This window comes from Oryctolagus cuniculus, chromosome 12, assembly GCF_051225735.1.
Source record: "Oryctolagus cuniculus isolate XC-2025 breed Fujian yellow rabbit chromosome 12, ASM5122573v1, whole genome shotgun sequence".
In the NCBI taxonomy this organism is placed as follows: Eukaryota; Metazoa; Chordata; class Mammalia; order Lagomorpha; family Leporidae; genus Oryctolagus; species Oryctolagus cuniculus.
The window spans coordinates 9,971,582-9,995,437 of NC_142878.1; the positions used below are offsets into that span (position 1 = coordinate 9,971,582).

At 55.2% G+C, this 23,856-nt stretch overlaps 1 protein-coding gene and 1 long non-coding RNA gene across 4 annotated transcripts in view; both read left to right on the forward strand.

The window, feature by feature from the left end:
* Positions 1–13,408, forward strand: part of ASB7 (ankyrin repeat and SOCS box containing 7) — a 40,849-nt gene extending 27,441 nt beyond the window's left edge. For all 3 annotated transcript variants that reach the window (XM_008248763.5, XM_008248762.5, XM_089311160.1), the window contains one exon: positions 10,131–13,408. In XM_008248763.5, coding sequence (XP_008246985.1) covers positions 10,131–10,270 — 140 coding nt within the window. In that variant the 3' untranslated portion in view covers positions 10,271–13,408. The remainder of the gene's footprint in view (positions 1–10,130) is intronic.
* A 2,113-nt stretch (positions 13,409–15,521) lies between these two features.
* Positions 15,522–21,528, forward strand: LOC138844597 (uncharacterized). The gene is made up of 2 exons (XR_011380557.1): positions 15,522–16,096; positions 21,169–21,528. It is a non-coding gene; the product is annotated as an uncharacterized LOC138844597 (long non-coding RNA).
* The last annotated feature ends 2,328 nt before the right edge of the window (positions 21,529–23,856 follow it).

A 23,856-nucleotide genomic window follows, 5' to 3' on the forward strand; every position in this document is an offset into this window, starting at 1 on the left:
CATTGTACCTCTTCAAACTGAGTTTCTTGTCTTGCCTTTTAGCCTGCCTTGTAATTTTGTTTAGAAGCTAGCTATTTAACGGAAGCCTTTGCACTCATCCAGCTAGGCGCTGGGCCGTGTGGAATGCCGGCTGTGGCTGTAGGTGCCAGACAGTTCGGATCCCTTGGGGCTCCCTAGGTGCACCTCTGGGAGCGCACGTGTGCGGCCGCTCGCCCAGCTCTGCTCTGCTGGTCTGCGCCGCGACCCTGCTGGTGCAGCTGTAACGTGTACAGGAAGGCAGGTCTCACTCTTAGCGGGCCTGTGTCCCCGGCTGTGGCCTTCACCCGTGGTCCTTGTCTGATTTCTTCCAACCCTGGGAGGTGACACAGGCAGGCAGTCAGAGGCAGGCAGCCCACACCGGGTATGACCAGGCGTTCCTGTCCTTGGGAGAGCAGCCCGCACCGGGCATGGCTGGGCGTGCCTGTCCTTGGGAGAGCAGCCCGCACCGGGTACGACCAGGCATTCCGGTCCTCGGGAGAGCAGCCCGCACCGGGTACGACCAGGCGTTCCGGTCCTCGGGAGAGCAGCCCGCACCGGGCACGACCGGGCGTTCCGGTCCTCGGGAGAGCAGCCCGCACCGGGCACGACCGGGCGTTCCGGTCCTCGGGAGAGCAGCCCACACCGGGCACGACCGGGCGTTCCGGTCCTCGGGAGAGCAGCCCGCACCGGGCACGACCGGGCGTTCCGGTCCTCGGGAGAGCAGCCCGCACCGGGCACAACCAGGCATTCCGGTCCTTGGGAGAGCCCTCTTTGTTACTGAGTCTTCTGGGAGGCTGCCCTGCCGCCTCTTGCTGTACGAGGTCTTCGTGGGTTCTAGGAGGGCTGGATAAAACCAGCAAGCCTGTGTGTGCTCCCTAATGCTAGGGCTCCCACGCTCAGACTAGGCCGTACAGGCTGCTGTCAGCTCGGGAAAGTCTCCATTCGCGTGCTTGTCCCGGTTCCCAGGTGAGCAGGTGCCAGCCAGCGGGGCTCTCGGAACGGGTTGCGTGGCAGGGGTTTGCTGCAGCCTCTGTTTCCTGATGGGTCCACAGCACTGACTGTGAGTTTGTTGGCGTGTTTCAGGGGACAGTCTCTAAGCTCTTAGACGGGATGGGCCCAAAACTGGAAGCTGTTGTGACATGTGTCACCTTTACTCATGGTGGCCAAGCACATCCTGTCTGTGGTCCTCTGAGCCAAGGACTGTGTTGTCCACTGGGATCAGAGCCCCCACGTCACCAGTCCATCATCGCCGAGACCTGTCAGCTGTGCCTGGGTCAGAGCAGGCAGCTGGGGCCAGGGAGACACCTGTGGCCCAGGGTCCGAGTTGTTGACTCCCAGCCCCTCGTCCTGAGGATCTCCGTGCCCCCCTCTGAAAAATGGGAGAATTCTGAGGCCCCTCCCTTCTGAAAACTCTTGCCTGCGTCACTGCGCTTTTTGTGATGTTGTAAAGTGTTGAGTCGTGATGTAGAGCAGCGTTTTTCACAGCGTGGACTCCCGGGGGTCCTCTCAAGAGACCGGCGCTCATTTGCCAGGGGTCCTAGGGCTCGCCTGCCTCTGCTCTGTGCAGACCTGCGCTCACATTCACAGTGACGGGCTGGGGGTCTATGCCAGGGGTCCTAAGGCCTGCCTGCCCCTGCTCCGTGCAGACCCTGCGCTCACACTCACGGTGATGGGCTGGGGGTCTATGCCAGGGGTCCTAGGGCCCGCCTGCCCCTGCTCCGTGCAGACCCTGCGCTCACACTCACGGTGATGGGCTGGGGGTCTATGCCAGGGGTCCTAGGGCCCGCCTGCCCCTGCTCCGTGCAGACCCTGCGCTCACACTCACGGTGATGGGCTGGGGGTCTATGCCAGGGGTCCTAGGGCCCGCCTGCCCCTGCTCCGTGCAGACCCTGCGCTCACACTCAGGGTGACAGGCTGGGGGTCTGTGCCAGGGGTCCTAGGGCCCGCCTGCCCCTGCTCCGTGCAGACCCTGCGCTCACACTCACGGTGATGGGCTGGGGGTCTATGCCAGGGGTCCTAGGGCCTGCCTGCCCCTGCTCCGTGCAGACCTGTGCTCACACTCAGGGCTACGTGCTGGCGTCCTAGAGGAGTCCTAGAGGTGGTCCCTGTGTTTCTCACTCCCCGTGAGAAATACTCCAGGTCCGTTCAGGAACGCCTCTGGGGAGACGCTGAAGCTCACTATGTTAGTGGTGTCCCTTTGAGTGCTTTTCTGTGGGGTGGAAGTGCAAGAAATTCTGGCTGCGTGCGCGCCCGCGTGTGGTGCTGAGAAGCACCCGGGACTCGCTGCGCCAAGCCGGCGCCTCTGCTCTTGGTGCCCCGTTTGTACTTTCGAGACGGACTGGCAGCCAGACTGAGTGTCCTGTGAAGACACTGCCCCCGAGATCAGCGGGGACAGTAAACAGTGATTTTTTTCTTTTGACATCATGAAGCACGCCAACACTTGGAAGGTTTACGTAACCATTAAACGGCATTTTCCAAGAGACTGCCGCCCAGTGTTACAAAATCACACGTGCGTGGAAGATCCTCTCAAAGTACAAGACAGACCGAGGATTTCCGTCTAAAAGTCCAAGGTCCATCCACTCGGTTTCAGGTTCCGTAGTGCGGCTAACCAGTGGGCTAGCGGAGGGAGCCACACTTATCTGAGAAAGCTGTTCGCACAGCCCTTCCTGCCACCGCTCTGGGTCCGAGCGAGGCTGCCTGCACCGGTGCCCCCACCGGGACGGCGCTGAGCCCTCTTCCACTGCACCCCTTTTCTTCTGCAAAGCACCTTGATTCTTTTCTTTTTTTCTGTAAAATTTTGTTTCAACAGATGCTGCATGCATTACTGCTATTTTTTAGTGAAACTTTTTTAATGTCTCAATTTTAATTTCTGCATACGGCAGATGTGGATCAGTGCGACACATTCAGACAAAGCCTCTTTGAGATCTGCAGTTTGAAAGGTGCGCAGGAGTCCTAACACTCAAACGCGGAGACCTCATGCTGCCCAGGTTTCAGCATTCAGGCTTTCAACGCGTGACCTGTAACCTGTTTTTTAGAATTGGACGCATCTCACATATTTCTGCCTAAAGTTAAAATTTGTGGGCAACAGGCAGTGTTTTAAGGGTCTGCTCGTCCCTGTGCTAGCGCGTTTACTAGAGATGAGCGATTCTTGAAGTGTGTGAAATTGCGGCTCCACCAGATAGACTCGCAAGGGAATTCCGTTTGGAAAACGGGCGCGAGGGTCCACGCTCACGGGAGCATCCCAATGCCGAGAGCTGACGTCAGCTGCTTCGCTCTCACGGCTTAGCTTCACAGAGTGTCTTATTGCTGCGACAAGCTCTGGCCTAGGTTATTCGGAGGGCAGAGGGCACGCTGGCTGTTTGTGTTTGTAGTCGGAGCCGAGGCCGTGAGCTGTGTCTCTGGACAACCCTGTCGGACACAGGCTGGGAGCAGCCGCCCATGCGCCTCCGCGGTGTGCGTAAGGCAGGACTGGGCTACATTTTGATGAGGAAGAGATGAGGCGGAGGGGAGCTGAGCTGTGTGAGCCGTTTTGCAGGCGCCTTAGCCCGGCCAAAGGACTTACCCACGCCGGCTGCTTTCTGAGAGTCGCAGCGACCTGAGGTACGCTTCCGTCTCGTGTCAGCAGTCGGCGGCGCTGTGTGGTGGCTGCAGACACGAAGGATTTCAGTTTAAAACAAGGCGTCGTAGAAACGATGGCGCTTCTTTTTCCACTTTAAAAAGGGAAATGCAGGCTGTGGCCCTCTGAGCTCAGTCTGACCCAGCGGTGGGTGGGTGGGCAGATGATGCCCTCGGGACTTCCCTGCGAAGGGTCCCGTCGCCCGCCGCCCCTTTCCAGGGCTGTTTTATCTAACCAGCGTCCTGTGCAGAGTGAAGTCTGATCACCCCACACTTCAGGGTTCTCTGGCACGCAAGATACACTCTGTACTTTGCTCGTGGTGTTTGTATAACTTTGTATTGTTAATGTAGGCATCTAGAGGTTTCTTGTGGTTGTGTTTGACTTAGTGCAAATGGAAAAATATAGGCTCACGTTCTGGGGGAGAGGAAAAAGGAACCAGTAGACAAACGTCACAAGGCTGATGGTGTCTGCATCTGGGTTCTAGATCAGAGACAGCTGTGAATTGTCTTTAAGGGAAGCTAGAGATCACGTTTTTTCCCTGTCAGGCAGGATGTGTTTAGTACATTTCATACCAAGCCTGTGAGGGCAAGAGCAAAGATGCAAAATGCGTTCACGGTGGGATTTTCACGTGGCAGGCTGAGCTGAAGCAAAGAGGTCTTGGAAGACGATTCCAGATGTTGGCCTGTGAGGGAGGGGCTCTTGCCGGGAGAAGGGACGGGGGACAGGGGGCCGCTTCTTCGTGACCTCCCTCCGCCTCTAGTCTATCCCGCAGCCACCACCAGAGAAACAGCTCGGTCTTGCTTTCGTTTTGCCCACTTTGGTCATTTTTTAAAATGTGACCTTTATGAATCCAGGATATGTCTGTCCCGTCATAGATGCAGTAATGACTGTGTCAAAAGGGAGTGCTTTAGGGTATTTAATTTTCCAAATTATGCTGCCAGCCCCGGTTTTGTAATTTATACTAGACCAGACCTTCAAAAGCTGATTTCCTGCCCTGCGCCAGCCCAATTATTACTAATGATGGGCTTCTTTACAAAGTGGCAAGACTCGTAACCCTTTGAACTGTTATGTAACCCATGGTCGTTCAGTGGCATGAACGCGGCGCAGGTTTGCTGCCACCCCACGTGTTTATAATTCCTGCAGCTCCGCTCACTGGGGAGGCTTCCCCCAGGTTCCCCTTGCTGTGATCCCACCGCCGGGCCGGCGCGCGGCTGTTACGTAACAGGCGAGGAAGTGGGTTCCCAGGCACCTAACCACGTTGGTGTTTGTCTCATTCCCTTTATCCTCTCTCTCCGCCTTCTGTGCCCCGGCTCCCGGCTCCCGCTCCTCCCTGCCCTTTCAGCGTTGGGGAAGTGGCTCGTGGAGCCCGTGGTAGGTGCTGAGTAAATTGCTTTAGTGGTCTGTCGACAGAAATGCGCGCTTCTCTGTTAGTCACCAGCTCCCGTTGCTGAAACGGTATTCCTGAAAACAACTGTCGCAAGGAGTGACCCTTGCCACTGTTCATTGTTTAACCCGCTGTCCATTCAGCCGTGTTGGGAGATGGCAGGATGGGTTCTGTGTGTATCCCGTGTTGCTGGAGAGACAGTGATGTGCTGGCCCCCACTCTGCCCGGGCGTCTCTGTGTACATGCACGGGCGCTCGCAGCTCTGCCCGCCGCACGCCATGCCTGCTCTAATGTCTTGCCGTGACCGCCCTCGGCCCACTCGGCCCACGACTCTTTGAGTGGCTCCTTCCCAGTTAGGCCGACTGCGGCTTTCCTGCTGTCCTTGCACCAGGGAACCAAGAAGCCAGCTTTCCAAGGAGGGGCCCTCTGCTTAGCAGTTCAAAAAAAAAAAAAATAAATCAGTGTTTTCGCATTTTATCTGCCAGGTACTCACTGTGTGCTTGGCACTGGCCTAAGCACTTTGCCAAAATTAGCCTTTGAGGTGGCTTCTGTTATGAGGAAACTGAGGCAGGAGGCCACGACGCTGACCCGAGATCAAGCAGATGCTTAGCGGCCGGGCCAGGAGCCAAACCAGGCAGTCTGGCTCCAGAGCTGTTGCTCTTTTTTTTTTTTTTTTTTTTTTTTGGACAGGCAGAGTGGACAGTGAGAGAGAGAGAGACATAGAGACATAGAGAAAGGTCTTCCTTTACCGTTGGTTCATCCTCCAATGGCCGCTGTGGCCAGCACACCGCACTGATCGAAAGCCAGGAGCCAGGTGCTTCTCCTGGTCTCCCATGTGGGTGTAGGGCCCAAGCACTTGGGCCATCCTCCACTGCCCTCCCTGGCCACAGCAGAGAGCTGGCCTGGAAGAGGAGTGACCGGGACAGAATCCGGCACCGCAGGCGGAGGATTAGCCTAGTGAGCCGCGGCGCCGGCCCAGAGCTGTTGCTTTAACCGCCAGGATCAGCCTGTGTCATTGAAAGGAGTTCCGCAGACAGCAGTGACACAGGGCCCAGAGATACTTAAAGGGCCACCCACATTCCCCCAGAGTGCCTAGGGACCCCAGGGACACCCTGGTTTAAGGGGGAGAAAAAATCAATCAGAAATTGAGTCCAGTGTTCTGGTACCTGAGGGGTCTTCAGAAAGTTCGTGAAAAACGTGTAATTTCCTTCCATTTGCCTGTCTGTGAAACATTGAAGCCCCTGCCGTGCGGGCCTGGGGCGTGCGGGTGCCGGTGCTTCTGTGGCTGCCGCCCGCAGTGGCAGTTGTTGGCGCGACCCCGCTCTTGCCTGCGGACGTCTTCCACAGCACAGCAGGTGCCAGGCTTCCCACCCCTGCGCACAAGGCCCCTCTCCTCCGGCTTCTAACAGCAGTTAGCCTTTCAGTCCCGACCAGCGTCCTGCCCCCCTCCCCGTGGTGGTGGCAAAGCCCTGTGTCGTAGGCTGGGCTGGCTGCCTGTTCTGCCTGTGGCAACACCCCACTCGCAGGCCCCAGGCTCTCGCCCGGTCATCCAGTGCTGCGGAACTTCGTGGTCTAAGACAGTAGTCAATTGTTTCACGTCTCGGCTGCATCAAGTGTTTCCTGGAGCAGCTTGATCTTCCCCAGATGGCCCACTCTGCCGGCCCGTGGGTCAGCGCAGGCAGTCGGCTGGAGCTCGGGACTGTCAGCCGGCGACCTCGGTTGCTTTTCATACCTGCTGAGGCTTCTCTGTGGCAAGGCGGCTGCGTTCTGAGAGCGAATGCCTGGGAGCCACGCGGAAGCCGTGTCACCTTCTGTGACTCAGCCTAGGAAGTCACGTAACTTGGGCACACGTCCACCCGGCTCTGAGCAGAGGGGCATAGATCCCCACCCCCCAGCGAAGGGAGGGCCCCATCACATCGCAAAATCATGAGGAGTCAGGGCTACCGGGGTCATCGGTGGAGACCACAGTCCTGCCACGGAACCGGGTCCCAGCAGGAGGGATCCCGTGACATAACCTTCTGTTTCAGTCCCTTCCTTTGCCTTACTAAGCCAATCCCAGTCATTTCGTTTTTACCACTTTGTTGGCCGAGACGTTTTCATTTAAGGACGCAGATGTCAACTTTGTACACAGCTGGGTTTTGCCCAGACGCATCGTGGTGGTTCTCCAATAAAAAATGATGCTTGGAAGGAACCTGTCGTCTGTGAGCAGCATCAGGATCCGCACTTGTGAAGAAGATGCCATCACCGCTGTAGTCTGGTTTGCATGTGCAGATCAAGTGCTGTGGGCATTCAGTGAGAAGTAGCAGCGCTAACTCGTTCTCTTCTGACGGTGCTCCGGGAACGATGTTGGGAGATAATCCAAAACAGGTCAGGAAATGATTTGCTGTAGACACAGGCGTGTTTTGCAGCGAGTTGACTATTTTATGCTTTTGGGACAAGCATATTAAGCGTATTTTATGCTTTTGGGACAAGCGATCTGTTGAGTGCCGTGTCAGGCTGTGGGTTCACACTGGCACATAAAGGCAGACAGGGTCCTGCCCTCACGTCCCGTGTCAAGAAGTGTGGAAGATGGGCATTGAGCGCACCTGTGAAGAGAGGGAGCCGCAAGAGAGTGTGCTGGGGAGGCCGGCTTAGCATCCTCCAATGAATGTGGAGGAGACACACCCGTACCCAGAGACACGTGCACATGCGTGTCATCCGTGCAGGGGTCCTTGTGCACACATCTGTGGGTCCACCTCCCCTGGCAGATACACACTGCCAAGGAGGGGGCTGCCTCTGTGATTCTGCTAAAAGATCACGTGTTAACTTGAAAAAAGATGCATTTGCTTGAAAGGTAGAGTGTCAGGGAGGAAGGAAGAAATCAATCTCCTGTCCCGTTGGTCCTCTCCCAGATCACTCCCCAAATGGCTGCAGTAGCCAGAGTGGACCAGATTGAAGGGAGGAACCCAGAACTGCATCCTGTCTCCCACGTGGGTGTCAGGGACCCAGGTACCGGGCCATCATCCACTGCCTTCCAGGATGCGGTGGCAGGAGCCGGAAGCTGAGGCGGAGCTGCGGGGCCGCGGACGATGCTGCGGTCTGGGAAGCCTGCGTCGGAGCGGCGCCTTGAGCTGCCGAGCCGCATCCCGAGCCTGAGGCGGCTCTGCTGGAAGCAGGCGCTCAGCCAGGCCTCGCAGAGCAGAGGCCGGAGTCCAGGAGCTGTTTCTCACTTCTGAAGAGCTGGCTAATGTGGAGCCGCGACCCCTAATTCAAGTAGCAGTTCAGTAAGGCAGCGGGCACCAAGTCCAGCAGAGGCCGTGGGGTCTGGCCCAGGAGGACTGGTGTCCCCAGGACCCCTTCAGGATATCTGTGACGTCACCGGTATTTCCTGGACTGTGGCATTATCTGCCTTTTGCCCATTCCTTCTCTCCTGAGTATTCGTGGAATTTTCCAGAGATCAGATAATGTGATTTTATCACAGCAGATTAAGTACGCAGGCATATAAAAACTCGGCTCTCATTTGGTAGGCCACTTAAGAACTTTGCAAAAATGTGAGAGTGGCATTCTCACTGAATTTTTTTGTTTTGAATGAAAAATATGTTTTTCTTAACTATGTATGTTAACATGTAATGGGTTTATTTTTATTACTTTTAGGTGAATTAATAAATATTTCTAAGTTTTTGTTTGACCTTGAGTGTGGTAATCATCCATAGATTTAGCTCACATGCAAGTTGTTTGGAGTCCTCGGTAAATTTTTTTAAAGGTTTATTTATTTATTTGAAAGGCAGAGTTACAGAGAGGCAGAGGCAGAGAGAGAGAGAGAGAGAGAGGTCTTCCATCCGCTGGTTTACTCCCCACCCAGGTGGCCGCAACAGCCAGAGCTGAGCCGATGGAAAGCCAGGAGCCAGGCCTCCAGGTCTCCCACGTGGGTGCAGGGGCCCAAAGACTTGGGCCATCTTTTGTTTTCCCAGGCCATAGCAGAGAGCTAGATTGGAAGTGGAGCAGCCGGGACTCAAACCAGTGCCCTTATGGGATGCCGGCACTGCAGGCGGTGGCTCTACCTGCTGTGCCACAGCTCCAGCCCCTCGATAAATTTTTAAAGTATAAAGGAGTTTTGAAACCAGGTAACTTGAGAACTCCTGAAATACAGCATTTTGCTTCACTTGAAGTGTGTCCTGAATCTCGCTGAGACCGTCTGTCACGCGGCAGTGACGATTCAATGTCCTTGTAAGAGGCCTGACGGGTTAGTCCCCACCAAGAACCCCAGCAGTGCGCGGCACACCGCAATCATCCCATCGGTGCCGGCTTTTACTGTCGTTGCCATTTAACACGGAAGCAGGATCTGTGTCTCCAGACTCCAGAAACACTTGGGAAGAGTCTTTGCTGGTGTCTGTGGCCATCCGTGTCATGTCGTCACAAATCAGAATATTTGAAATTGAGCTTTGCGGTTTTTCCTCGGAGTTGAGCGGTGGCAGGGGTTTTTCTGGGCAGGTGGTCAGGGTCTGAGGCTTGAAGCCCGTTAGATTCCACATAGCTTGAGCTGCTTCTTCAGACGACCTGCTTCCTGCCCCTCGCCCTCAGCCAGGGTCCCGCAGACCCTGATGAGCACAGTCACGGCGAGCAGGTGGGCACATGGGCACATGTCCCTGGACACTCCATGGAGCTGGCGATAGGCATGCAGGCACTTGCGTCCTAGGCCCGGGACTGAAAGGAGCCCCCGCCGTGGGGGGCATCTCTCAGTCTGCAGGCGAAGACTCACTCCCACGGGCTCCCCCTGCATCCTGGGGGCCTCCAGCAATTCCAATTTGTAACGGGAAGAAGGCTGGGCTAAGGGCTAGGAGCCCCTGGGCTGAGACATCACTGGTCATCTGACGCTGAGCGGTGTAGTGTAAGCTGTGATGCTGAGAAGTGTTGTCTGCAGAACAGAAGTGGGAACACCTGCCGTCCCCGGTCCCCGGGTTGGGGAAAGGGTGAGACGAGACGCAGGGAGGGCGTGGTGGGCTTGCGTGCACAGGAAGCGCACGGCGAGAACTGCCCGATGAGATCAACCGTTCTCTCCCCAAACCCAAAAGCTCCCCTTCAACACAGTGCCTTCGTAGCTTTGTTAACGTTTTCTTTTTTCTGTCTTTTTAGGACAGCCCAGGAGCTTGCAGGACCTGTGCCGAATTAAAATCCGACAGTGTATAGGCCTTCAAAACCTAAAGCTACTTGATGAGCTGCCGATTGCCAAGGTCATGAAAGACTACTTAAAACACAAATTCGATGATATCTGATACGGAAGAACTGAGAGAGATGAGGAGTTCTGGTCCAGACACTTAAGAGGCTTTTCGCCTTGCACAAAGTATATCCTATGCAATTTCTGATTTGCTGTGAAAGTCAGAAAGCAGGTATACACTTTTAGGTTTTCTGTTTGGTTGGTTGGTTGGTTTTCATTGTAGGGGAGGGATTTTTTTATATATATAAACACACACACAAACACACACAGACACCCCCCCCACACACACATGCTTGAAAGTCTTAATTTGGTTTCTTGGTCCAAGTTTAAGTGGTCCAATCTTTCTATACAATATTGCATTTAGAAAACCCGTTTTCCTTAAATGACACAAGCAGGTTTGGAGTGGCGCATTTACCCTTTCCCCGTTTGTCGTCCCATTGGTGAGCACGGTACTGTCAGCCAGCAGCACACTTGGGAAAGTCGGGAGGCGCGGCGTCACCCGGGGGCTCCTGGGTCGTCCTGGAAACTGCCCCGAGAAATTGTAAAGTGATGCTGTCAGCTCATTCATTTCTAATGAGCGCAGATTGGCTATTTCACACTGTTCTTTTCCTAATTAATGTAGCTTTTGGGTGACATACAGCCAGCACCTCTGCTCTCCTGGTGTGCTCTTGTTTTTAACTTATTTTTTTTTTTAACAGCTGTAGGACACTACCCTGAGACATTGTGTCTTAAACTTCTGTCTCTGGTCAAATTGTGCTTTAACAAAGATGAACAGGAAAGAAAACCTCTATAAAGCCAGTGTATTCTGTTCTTCAAACAGTGCCTCCAGTGCAATACCTTTGCTGGTGTTTTATCCATTATTTCACTCGCCGTTCATTCCACAGCCGGCTCTGACATGCCCACAAGGACAGGAGCCACCGCTGTAATTCTCACTTCAGAGCCCCCGTGTGTCCGTTGCAATTTCCATTTTAAACTGTCTTTTTACTTCACCTTAAGCAGAAAATTTCACATCCTGGTGTTAGAGTATTCCCTAAAACATAGCCCCCGATATTGTTCAGCCATTTGGCTTTGCCGGTTAAATAACTTAGGGTGGTTTCGTGATGGTTTTTTTTTTCCCCCTTTCCAATTTAAAAAATACACATCCTCTCCAGCGGGTACGCATTTGAAAGTCTGGCTGATTCCTAGCGGGCGAATTAAACACTGCCCGTCTGTCTGAGTGCAGTGAAGCCCTTGGGGCGGGCGTGCTGCCCTCGGGGTTGGTGGGGCGTGCCTGCAGCGTGAGGGGGGCTAGGCTGAAGTGTGCAGACCCCAAAAGACCCCCGCACTGCGTCCCATGCCTGATACCTCGTCACGTCTGATGCAGAAGAGCCTTCTCGAACGTGCCAGGGTTGTTCGCGCTTTGGGAAGCTTCCAGATACTTAACACTCTCCGTCAGTCTGTTAGGAGACACCCGCGGGATGAAGGGCATCTCCTTACTGCTCCGAGTCTCTGGCCTTAAGTCCTGAGGTTGGAAACGGTTTCAGCGAGGAGCGACCTCTGGGCTGTTTCCTGCCACCCGGGGCCCATCCCTCCCCGGGCTGCAGCGTGGCGGCGGCAGCCTCGGAGGACGGGCTGTGCCCGTGCCGGGCGGCACACAGCTTTCTGAGGCACCCTGGCGGGCGGCACACACTCGCAGGTTCCCGTGTGCAGGTCTCAGGAGCTTCCCCACACCCTGGCTGGAGCCAGGGGACAGGAATGGGTCCTCTGTCCCACACCTCCCAAAGTCATCTCCGTGGAGAGGGTCCCACGTGAAAATCGTTCCTGCGGCCTTGTTCTCTGAGCCGACACCCGGGCCGGCACCCGCACCTCCGCAGCACCGAGGGCACGCACGGCGTGGCCTGAGATCGGGTGTGACTTCTCTCTCCCTAAAGCCCAGGCCAGGGAGGCGAGGAGGCAGGCCCCTCCAGTGTCCTGTACTCAGCTCTGCCCTGTGACGTGGGCCAGGGGCTTCTCCCCACGTGGGTGTGCACTAACTTGCTCACTTCATGTTGCCAGTGCTTCTCTCTCCCCCAGCCAGTCAGAGGTTTCCAAACTCAAGCTAGCGTCAGGGAATTCCAAGTGAAAAGATCAGATTAAGGTAAATTCTTCCTTCTGTATTGCTGCTGTAATTCAGAAAAAAAAAATTATGAGCGCTCTTCCTGGAATTGAAAATTTCTATTTAATGAAGAAGTGTATAATTCCATTATTTATTGTTTGAGGTTTGATTTATCTGGAAGCTTAAAAAGAATGTTTTATTTTTGTTGTTGTTGTTGTTAATAAAATCCCAATCACACACGGTGTTTCCCAGTGACTGAGCGTCTTGAGGTTGGTAACTGGGGGGGTGCAGTGTTGCACCTGCAGGCCCCCCCCACAGCGGACTGGCAGGAAAGCCGTCTGTGGTCATGGAGTGAGTGAGAACCGGCATTTTACGAAATTAATGGATTGGTTTTTCCAGAGTCTTGACTAAAACGTTCAGAATATTATCACACTTGTTACTGATTCCTCGCTGTATTCCTTGTTTGTTGTTTGTTTTTTTTTTTTTTGAGATTCATTATTTAAGCCTATTACTAAATCTTTATTAAAAAAATATATTTGGCAAGTAGACCAAAGAAACCAGCTCATAAAAGATAATGATCATTAATGAACTGCAAACCTCATCTTTTGAAAACAAGGGTGGTTGTTTTTCCTTTTTTTCTTTTTTTTTGTAAATATTTGTGTTTATAAATGTACAGCAGAGTAAGAGTTGTTTTTTTTTTTTTTTTTAGATTATTTAATTCCCATATTTCTAAACTATTTACTACAGAGTAACCCATGCTCATTGGTTTGGAGGACTTGACTGTTTGGTTTTTTAGTTCATTTTCAGTCCTGCTGGGAACTGTTTCTGCCAGAGAATGAGTGTTCTGGTGGCAGGGAGCGCGCACACCTGGAGTGGGAGGGAGGCTGGCGCCGCCTGTGGGACGCGCCCCAGGAGGCCCAGCGCAGTGCAGTCAGCGGTCAGTGGTGGCCCTTCCTGCTCCCTGCAGACTGATTGGGGTGAGGCCCGGTTGCCCACAAACTTAGCTTTCATGTAACTCCTAGTGTGTTCTATCACAATGTATTCTGTTCTTCCTGTGTAATGTAAGTTTTGCTTTGGGTCAATTTGAATTAAAAAAAAAAAAAAACTAAACCTGGTTTAAAATGCATTGGAATCGTGTTTCATTTCTGCTCTAGCTTAGCAGACAGATATTTCCAGCAGCATTTCAGTTCCAGTTCGCTGGGAATCAGGTTCAGGATGCGACACAGCCGACAGCGCCATGACTGCTTGGGCCATATCCAGCACCTGCTGGCACACGTGCCACAGCCCTTCTAAACACAGCGGGAGACGCAGGCAGGGAAGGCATAGGGTAGTTGACCAGCTGCACCGCGACTCCGGTCTCCCACTTTCTGTGTGAGGCGAGCACAGGCTGCAGCGCCCCCTGCAGGCGTCGGGGTGTCACCCCTGTGACCCTGCTCAGATCTGTCCTGGGCTGAGCTTCGGGACCTGTGAGACCCAGCAGATGGGCAGGGGGAGCGGAGATGTGAAGAGCGGCCATGTCCCTGGGACATCGTGAGCCCTTTCCCTCTCCACCATGATATAAGTCGCCTAGCATGTTTTCCAGCTTGCTGTTGGGTCAGAGTGCGGCACATAAGCCGGTATGGGCGATGAAGAGAATGGGCTTGGTCGTCTGCCTGTGTGTGTGCAACTCCGCGCAGCTCTGTGTGCCCTTAACCAGGAGCACTGGTGTTTTATAGGTATAGAATTGTTACCAGCTGAAATACCAATGAAGACATTAAGCAACCGTTGCCGGAAACGGTTCATGGCCGGAGTGGTAGACTCCCAGGACACACAAAGGTGACTTTTTCTGTCCCCAGCAGTCCTGTTGTCACCGATTAGATCTCGTCAGCCTCAGAGAATCAGACTAAAGGGTGAACGGCTGGTGGTGCCACTGGCTCTCAGAACTGCTAAACCCCTGAGAAACTGCTCCATGTTTGTAATTTTTAAAAATTTTTTAAAATTTTTATTTTTATGTGAAAGGCAGACAGAGCTCCTCCGTCCACTGGTTCACTCCCCAAATGTCCACAACAGCTGGGGCGGGGCCAGGCTAAAGCCCGGAGCCAGGAACTCCACCTGGGCCGCCTCTGTGGGTGGCTGGGACCCAAGGATGTGAGTCCTCACCTGCTGCTTCCCGGGGCGCACACAAGCAGGAAGCTGGATCCGAAGTCAAGTAGCCGGGACTCGAACCCGGGCATTCTGGTAAGAGATGCAGGCGACGCAAGGCAGCAGCTTAACCCCCAGAATATATTTCCTAAAGGCCATGTGCATCTTAGACGACTCCAGCTCCCAGACGAACTTGATCCCACAGTGTCTGTGGACTTTCTGAATCGCAGTCACATAAACGTCTGTAGGAGGTCGTGGGTTTGGGAATAAACCCGCAACTGCTGCCTCGGTGTTTGGTCTCTTACTCTCCTGTGTGAGGGTCTTGCTGTGAGTGGTCATGTGACCCCTTTCTGCTTCCTCTGTCCAGCTGCACCCAGAGGGGTCTGTGCCGGGTTTCAGTTGGACATTCGGAACTGGTTGATCCATTCTGAAGACCCGTAAACCATTAGAAGTAAAGGGTCAGATTAAAGAAAATCATTTCTCTTCCTTTGCATATAAGAAATAAAAAAAAAAAAAGGTGCCAGGCTAGGGGTTGGGGCTGAGCAGGTTGAGCCACCACTCCCATGTTGGAGTGCCCGGGGTCAAGTCCCACCTCTGCCTCTGCCACCAGCCCAGCTTCCTGCCGATGCCCGTGGGAACCAGGAGGTGCGGGCTCAAGTACTGTGTCCCTGCCACCCACACGGGAGACCCAGGTGGAGCTCCTGGCTCTTGGCTTTGGCCTGGCCCAGCCCTGGCTGTTACAGGTATCTGGGGAGTGAAGTAGTAAGTAAAAGGTAGCTCACTCACTCAATCTGCTCTGCAAATAAATAAAAATGACTTCTTAAAAAGTACACAGAAAGTATTTTTAAATCATGTAATCATTTGTAGTTACTATAAATATACTTTTAATTCAATCTTGATTTGCTCCAGCATCTTAAAAGTCACACTTGGAACTTTTTAAATTTTTTTACTTCCTTTTTATTAGGAAATAGTTTTAAATTAGTAGAGATATGATTTATTTTCTGTGGTGTTAAGAAATAGTGATTCACTTTTCTGTGAAACACAGTATTTTATGAGTCAGACAAGAGACAGCCAGTTTTACACGGGGGATGGTTTGAGTCCAGCGAGCTGGCTGTGGGATGAGGAGATGACCCAGATGCAGAGGGCCCGGCGTGATGCAGCAGACTCTGGTGTGGGTCAGGCCTCCACTTAGAAAAGCACACAGAGGGCCGGGGTGTACTGTCCACACCAGTGAAGATTTGTCCAGAGGACGTCCGGGTGCCCCCCAGTGTGGGTCCCCTGCCCCTCCGAGGTACAGACTCGCACTCCTCAGGTTGCTTTTGGGGTCAGTGTTGGGGTTTCTGTATTGCTTGGCTTTTGCCCCCTGACCTGGGTGGAAGTGCAGTGGAGGCCTAGGAGCTACCTCTGGGCTACAGCCGCTGCCCACTGAGGTCATGCCACGGAGGCCAGCTTGCACTTCTCCCTGGTTTATGGCTGGTGGTCTTCAGAAATCTCTTGCCGAGCTACCCAAGGACAGGCCCTGGGCCACGCCTGCCCGACTCAAACAGTGGCTGCTGGAAGAACACACTCCCCAGGCCATTGGCTACACCTGGCACCGGCCTTAGCCTGAGACCGGCCCAGGTAGATGACAGCCTCCAAGACCAGGCCCAGGTAGATGACAGCGCCTGCGTTCCTAGCTCCAAATCTCAGGTAAGTGTAGTGCTCCTGATTCCTGCAGTGTTGTCGCTACTGTTTCTTCCCTCCGCCAGCACCTCCCCGTGCCCACCCCTACTCCACCATAGTCACCAGGTGGTGCACCCTAGCCTAGGCCCACTCCCGGTGGGCACTGGCATGGCGAGATTGTAGAGAGAACTTTGGACACTGCTACCCTGCATCAGGGAATTGTGTCAGGAGACTCCTTGGGCTCCCACAACACGAGGAGGAGGGGGCTTCCTGCAGGGAGGCCGGGCTCCCCTGAGTGACTCTGGGTGACAGCTGTGCTTGGACACAACACCGTTCTCAGGGCCGCTGGAGACTAAGAGGGAGCCCCGCCTGGCACCACCCCAGCAGCCCCTTTCTCTGCGTGGATGGCATCGTTTTACGTAGCAGGAAGGCCCTGCCCTAGCTTGGCCTTGCTTTCTCGAGCCAGCTCTGCTCTTGTGCCTGACTGGCACCGTGCCTTCCCCAGAGTGGACACTAGCAGTTTAAGTGAGTTAATCCAAGCCCTTCCTTGTCCAGGAGGGAAAGCCGAGCAGTTGCGAGTGGAAGCGATTCGGTAGCTTTGTGGGTTTCACTCCTGGCGGTGCAGGGTGTGGAAGCCAGGCCCCCTTAACCTAGTAACAGATCTCCAGCCCTCCCTGGTGAGTGTGACTGCCGTGGCACCCTTCCGTGTTGCGCCAGCCACAGGAACCACCCCACTGTTGAGCCATCAGTAATAGGCTGTGACGCCTTTTGGCAAGAGCTGGCAGGGCCCGCGGTCTTCTGCGCGCTTCCTGGCCGCAGAGCGCACGCATTCATGACTGCCCGTGATATCCTCCGGGACGTGCTGCGAGAGGCCGTCTTCCCTGCCACCACGCGTGTCTGAATAGCCCACGACCCAGCTTGGGTCCTGGGAGAGACCCTGGATCATGGGTGCCCTTTGGCTACTGTGTGAGTGCGACACTAGGAATTTCTTCCGGCCCCACTGCGCTTCATTCTGCTCTGCACGACTGCGGGACGGGTCGATGACAACCTGAGCCCGCACAGAAGTGCCCACGGCGTGCACACCTCACTCTCTCTGTAAGCCTTTGTCACAGGTTGTCAGACGAGCACCCTTCATCGTTTTTCTATGACCCTTCGCGTTTATAAAATGCTCGCTCCATTGGACGTTTTAAAGAGACCTGGGAGGATAGGGAGACTTGACTAGCAACTGTTTGGTTGCTGGATACACTTGAAAATTGGCTTTTCCTTGGAGGTCTCTGCTGAAGTTCGTGGAAGAGGCTGATAAACTCATCTCTCCAGTGTGCTGGGCCTTGAGCTCACCGCCCAGCAGGTAGAAAGTGTCAGCTTCCATGGCTTGTCTGAGTGTGGTTGCTGACCTAAAGAATGTCCAGTAGAGTTGTCCTTAATACATCAGCCCCTAAAACTCGGGAAATGGGCCCGGCCTTGTGGTGTAGCGGGCCAGGCTGCTGCTCGGGATGCCGGAGGGTGGGGTCAAGTCCCAACTGCTCCCCTTCAGATCCACCTCCTGCTAGTGAGCCTGCGAAAGCAATGGAAGATGCCCCAAGTACTTGGGCCTCCTGCCACCCATGTGGGAGACCCAGATGGAGTTCTTGGCTCTCGGCGTTGGCCTGTCCAGCCCTGGCTGTTTGCAGCCATTTGGGGAGGGAACCAGTGGATGAAACATCTCTCTCTCCCTCTCTCTATCACTCTGCCTTTGAAATAAATAATTTTTTTAAAAAAAGTGTACAGAATATTCCCCTGAATTGTTAAAAAAAAATAAGGAAGTGATGCTGTATTCCAGAAAGTACTGTTAGCTTGAACTTAAGAGTGAGCTTCAAAGAGGTCACAGCAAATTCACAACATCATCTAATCCCACGTGCCGATGAACTTGGGGACGCCTCCCCGTACTTAGTCTGCTGGGTCATGAACTTCCTGTGCCGCACCACACCTCGCCTAGGGATGAGGGGGCACAGGACAGGGGCTGCAGTCCAAGGCCAGACTCCAGGTACCGCTGGAGACTGCAAGGGAGACAGGCAGAGCCCGCAGCTGCAACAGCCTGACCAGGAGCCCGTGAGGCCACTGTGCATTGCTCCTGCTGCCCGTGAGGCGGCCTCGGGGCACAACACGTGTCCTGTGTCATGCACATGACAGACAGCTGTCACCAGTCTCCCCAAGGGCTTGTGAGAGAATTCAAGCTGGAGAGGAACAGCCATGGGTTCTGGCCGGAGTGTTGGGGGGAAAGTGGAGGCGGGGCTGAGCCCATGGCTCCTCTTCCTGGAGGCCCGCCTGTGGTTGTGTGTAGCTAGGAGGCTTCGGCGTGCGCTGAGGTCCTGTGGGTTAGAGTGACTTGGTGAGCAAACCTGGAAGGAGGTATGCGAGGGTGAGGAGACGCGGCGGTGGCCCGCGTGGGGCCGGCACCAGAGTTCCCCGCTGCTTCCGAGCTGGGGAGAGCCGTGCGAGGGGTGGCCCGTCCTGCCGGACACGGAGCTGTCCCCGGGCCTGCAGCTAGGGCTCCCGCTTGGACCAGCTTCTGCAGGGCAGCCCTGCTCCAGCTGGGAGGGTGGAGGCCCTGGCTGTGTCCTCGCGGGGGACAGTCTGTCTCCACCTACCTCACCCGACGCCCTGGAAGCAAGGAGGCGGCCTTGGGCTCCGTGGCCCAGCCCCTAGAGCCGGGCTCACCGGCGGCCAGCTGATGTTCCACCAGCAAGGCAGTGGGTGTGGCCCTGGGCCTGGGTCCGAGGACCCTCTTGGCTCAGCCACTTTGTGTCTGCCCTGCTGGTTGTCCCCAGCAGCTTGCCAGGCAAAGATCTGATGGCTTCCTTCCGCAGATGGAGAGGTGGGGGAGGGGTCCTCCTGGCTCCCGCGCCCTCTCCGCCCTCTTTCTCACCAGCCAGGCCGCCCTCAGCGTCTGAGCGGGCATCGCTCTCTTCCCTGGGCTCCCACACTCGCCCTGCGAGCGAGTCCCCGCGGCCGTGCTCTTTGTAAGGGTTTGTGCTGACCTCAGGGCTGGGTGACCGGCCCCAGGAAGAGCATCTGTGGTCCCGACCGTGCGCTTGTTCCCGGGCCCCGTGTTCCCCACGTTCTCGCCCAGCTTCCCGTTCCTGCAGGGGTCCAGTCTTCACTGCCAAGGTCTGAAGGGGTCCAGGGAGCCCAGTGCCGCAGTTGAGTGGGAGAAAGACGTGAGAGGACTGGCAGCGGCGTCCCCGCTGGTACCGGCACCTACCAGGCTGGAGGCTCTTTGCTGCTGTCAGCCTGCAGCCCGCCGTGCTGGTGCTGTCTGCCCGTTGCCCTGACTCCCTGCAGGCTGCCTAAGGGCCACGCCCAGCCCAGCTCTCTGCACAGCAGGCTCCGGAGGCGGGGGGGGGGGGGGGGGGGGAGCCGTGGTGCTGGCAAGTCTCCGATGACGAGCCTCCGTGTTAGTGCCCGTGAGTGTGTGTGCCTGCCGGGAAGGACTCCCCGGGAGGCCACTGAAGAACCAGCATGGGCCCTGCGGTGGCCCCATGGCCCAGGGCCAGGGCGGGGGCGCTGGCAGCCGAGTTCGCAGCCTTGCACCCGTTGCCACATCCGTGAGCCAGGCTGGCTCCCCAGGGCGTTTAAGTCCGCGCTGCATCCTCCCGTGCACACCTTTAGGCAAGAAGATAAAAGGGCTGGTGCAGGGCTCGGCGTGGGACATCTAAACCCCACATTATACAAGGGTCCTGATGATGCCTTTGAGAATTCTGTAGAAACACTCACGAAGCCTGTAATTAACGTCGGCTGGCTTCGCGGAAACGCTTCATGTTTAGGAAGTTATTAGGGGGTTCAAAAAAAAAATCCTACCCTGAGATTAACTGATACCATTACTTCCTACTCCGTTTAATAATTTTTTTAATTAAAAAATGCTTTCATCACCTTCTGTTTTAAAGGGCAATAGTAAAACAGCTGCTTGGTCGAGAACCCTCGCCTGAGTGCATGGAAGGACCCCGAGGGGTCCGTGTCGCCCTCACCCACACAGAGCCCGCGCTGGCTTCTGCAGGGGGCAGTCTTTCCTGGTCGCTGGCAGGCTCCACCCACCCTTGAGTTCTTCCCGGAGCAGGATCGCTGTGTCCTGGGGAGCTCCTCCGCGATGGCAGTGAGGCTGCCTTGCCCTCCTGTGGACTTTGAGAGCTGGGGTGGTGGGGAGCCCAGGAAAGAAGCAGGGCTGGGTGGGTAGAGATGGGTGTGTGTGTGTGTGTGTGTCTGTATATGGCCAAGGACTTCACTTTCCAAATTCAAAATGGCGTGTGTATACATGTCTCCACATCAGTGTATGTGTATCTTGTATGTAGCATGTAGCCTGTACGTACTTTGTATCTTGTGTGTTGTATGTAGTGTGTATCTTGTGTGTAATATGTGTGTTGTGTGCAGTGTGTCTTGTATATAGTATTGTCTTGTATGTAACATGTGTCTTGTATGTAGCATTGTCTTGTATGTACTATGTATCTCGTGTGTTGTGTGTAGTGTATATCCTGTATGTAATATGTAATGTGTGTTGCATGTAGTGTGTCTTGTATGTAATATGTATGTTGTGTGCAGTGTGTCTTGTACATAGTATTGTCTTGTATGTAACATGTGTCTTGTATGTAGCATGTAACGTGTGTCTTGTATGCACTATGTATCTTGTGTGTGATATGTAGCTTGTATGTAATATGTATCTTGTATACAACGTGTGTGTTAACTGCAGCCTCAGAGTCCCCCAAGGGGCTTGGCAGATGATGCTGGTCCTGGCTCTTAGATGTTCCTGATGTAACCGGTGTGGCTTGGGGAGGTAGGCAGGGGCGGGTTAAGAACCCGCAGTGCCGGCATCCCATGTGAACACTGCTTCAAGTCCCGGCTGCTCCACTTCCCACCCGCTCCCTGCTAATGCGCCTGGGAAAGCAGTAGAGGATGGCCAGAGTGCTTGGGTGCCTGCCACCCACGTGGGAGACCCATCCTTGGCCCCTGAACCAGCAGGTGAAAAATTTCTCTTCCTCTCTCTCTCTCTCTCTCTCTCTCTCCTCTCCTCCCCCACTCTGCCTTTCAAATAAATAAATCTTTTTTTTTTAAATCTACATTTCTAACAGGTGCCTGGGGGCTGAAGAGGACCACACTGAGAACCTCTGCATTAGAGTATCTGGACTCTTCCCCGGCAAAAAGAAAACAATCAAATGAGAAGAAGAGAGAGCGAAATCGCAGGCGCCATGAGATGCTACGGAAACCACCCACCAGCCCGCTGGCCCGTGAGCCGGGCGGGACAGGCGCAGTGACTGTCCCATCACAAGGAGCCTGCTTGGGCCAGGCCCCAGCCTCGGGCACCCCTGTGTGTGCTGACTCAGCCAGTGCTGCCCGTCCCTCCTGCACCGCGCAAGCTGACTCCACGCTAGAACCTTTATGTCTCCAATTATCTTTTGCAGCAACTTAATTTAAGTTGGGCACAGACAAAACCAGTAGCCTCTAGTTCTGTTTTCCGGCTGTTACTGTTCTTCAGCCTAGTTTAGAAGCTCGTAAATCGTAGGTGTGCCAAACATAGCCTGCTGGGGTGGTGGTGGGGCTTGGGGAGTGCCCTGGCTCCTTGTGCCTTGGCTGGCACGCACCATGGTACTGCCCAGGGGGGCAGGCTGCTGGCGGCTTGGCCCTGAGATCAAAGCACAGAAAACGCCTCATCACGTCCAGCTGGCTGCAGCCAGAGCCTCGGGGCGGTCGGCACCACGGCAGCACAGCCCCTGGCGGCAGCCTGGGCCGTGTAGGGGCGAAGCGGGTGTCTGCTGCTGTAGGGAACAGAGCCACTGGCAGGTGGGCTGCCCAGCATCAGGTGCTGCTGCTGCTGCCACCGCCGTTCTGTGAAGCCACGCTGAGGACCACTGGCACCGGTGACCTCTGCATGGAATCCACCTGCTAAGGTGAAGAATCAGGTCCTCGTTTTACAAGAGGAAAGCAGCCACAATGAGTGTGTTCTCTGAAGGGAAGAGAATTGCAAAGCCCATCCTCCAAGTGCGCTGGGCTGCTCCACACACCCCAGGGCCTGGGGCCGCAGGTGGGTCTGGGCAGTTGGCTGCTGGAAGCCGGTCCCACCCCTGGTGGTTTTGTGGCCACCTCCTGACCTCGGAGTGCCCAGACGTGAGGGAGATGGCAGAGAGAAATCCTTCACTGGGAAAAGGTGCTTAGCAAAGCGCTTTGAACGAAGCCGTGAATCCTTGCGAGGATTCCCAAGGTCCCGTCCTCCAACCCCGGTCTTTCCTAACTCCCCTAATGCATTGCCTTTCTAAAGGGAAACACAGCCGGATCCCCAGCCTGCAGGGGCAGGACCGCCACCCCTGGCCTGCGGGAATGTTGGGTACACTTGTCTGTCTGGGATCGGGAGGGACAGAGGGCTTTTTTTTTTTTTTTTTTTTTGGACAGGCAGAGTGGACAGTGAGAGAGAGAGACAGCGAGAAAGGTCTTCCTTCGCCGTTGGTTCACCCTCCAATGGCCGCCGCGGCCAGCGCGCTGTAGCCAGCGCACCGCGCTGATCTGATGGCAGGAGCCAGGTGCTTCTCCTGGTCTCCCATGGGGTGCAGGGCCCAAGCACTTGGGCCATCCTCCACTGCACTCCCGGGCCACAGCAGAGAGCTGGCCTGGAAGAGGGGCAACCGGGACAGAATCCGGCGCCCCAACCAGGACTAGAACCCGGTGTGCCGGCGCCGCAAGGCGGAGGATTAGCCTAGTGAGCCGCGGCGCCGGCCTGGGACAGAGGGCTTTGGAAGTGAGTCCACATCTGCCACTGTCACTGTTTTCCGAGTTTTCCTTTTAATCTCTCTCCCAAAAACAAGATGGAAAAATTGTGTCCTCATGCCTTTGATTGTAAGTGTTTTGTGGGCTGGGTCCACTGGTCCCTGGGTTTTTAATTCCTGCACAGAGAGTGGCACATGGTAAACATCCACTCCTTCCTTGGAGTCTCGCGTGTTGGAGTTGATGCCGAGGAAGGCTCCGCAGGCTGCTAACGAGGGGAGGGTCCTGGCTTTCCCTGGGGTGGATCCAGGGCACCGCAGGCAGGGCTGGAGGGGGCACGGGCCCTGGAATCTGCCTTCCACACGTGTGCACATGTGTAGAGAGAGGAGAGAAACAAAAACACAGCTGCATGGAAAGACGGGGAGGCGATGGGAGAGCCCCAGGTGGAGGGCCGCCGAGCAGCCCGCTTCCTTTCTGGTTTGCCCTGGAGTGCGAAGAACGTGGGTGACTTGGGCAGCCCCCGCCTGCTGCTAAGTGTGGCCGCGCAGGGCACCCAGGCCCCGGCTCCGCGCAGGTCCTTTGCCCCAGACCGAACCAAGGGCTCCATGACCTACCCCATGCCTTGGCCTTGCCTTGCAGAGAGGCCAGAGGGGACAACAGCAGACGCCCTGGCTGTGAGCCCCTCCCCAGCCACCCAGCCACCCAGCCACCTCCATGGCTTCCTGGGGGCCGTTATGAAAAGGCTGGAATCCGTGCTCCGGGGCCCCGGGGCCGCGCTGGCAGAGGGGTCAGCCCAGCGGCTCCCGTTGTGCGAGTGCAGCAGCTGCGGTAAATGAGCTTAAGCCCCCATAATCGTTCTTCCCCTCTTCCCCTCTTCCCAATTACTCCAGGGAGCTTTGTGGCCCAGGTTAATACCAAGGAAGAATGTTAAAGAAGCCTCATTTTCCCTGTCTAATTAAATTAAATACTTGAAAGGTGATTCACGTATTGATTTTCCCCCTATTGAGTCAACTGAAAATTACAGGGCCTTTGAGGAGGCTAAGTCACCTGATTCTCCCGTTCGG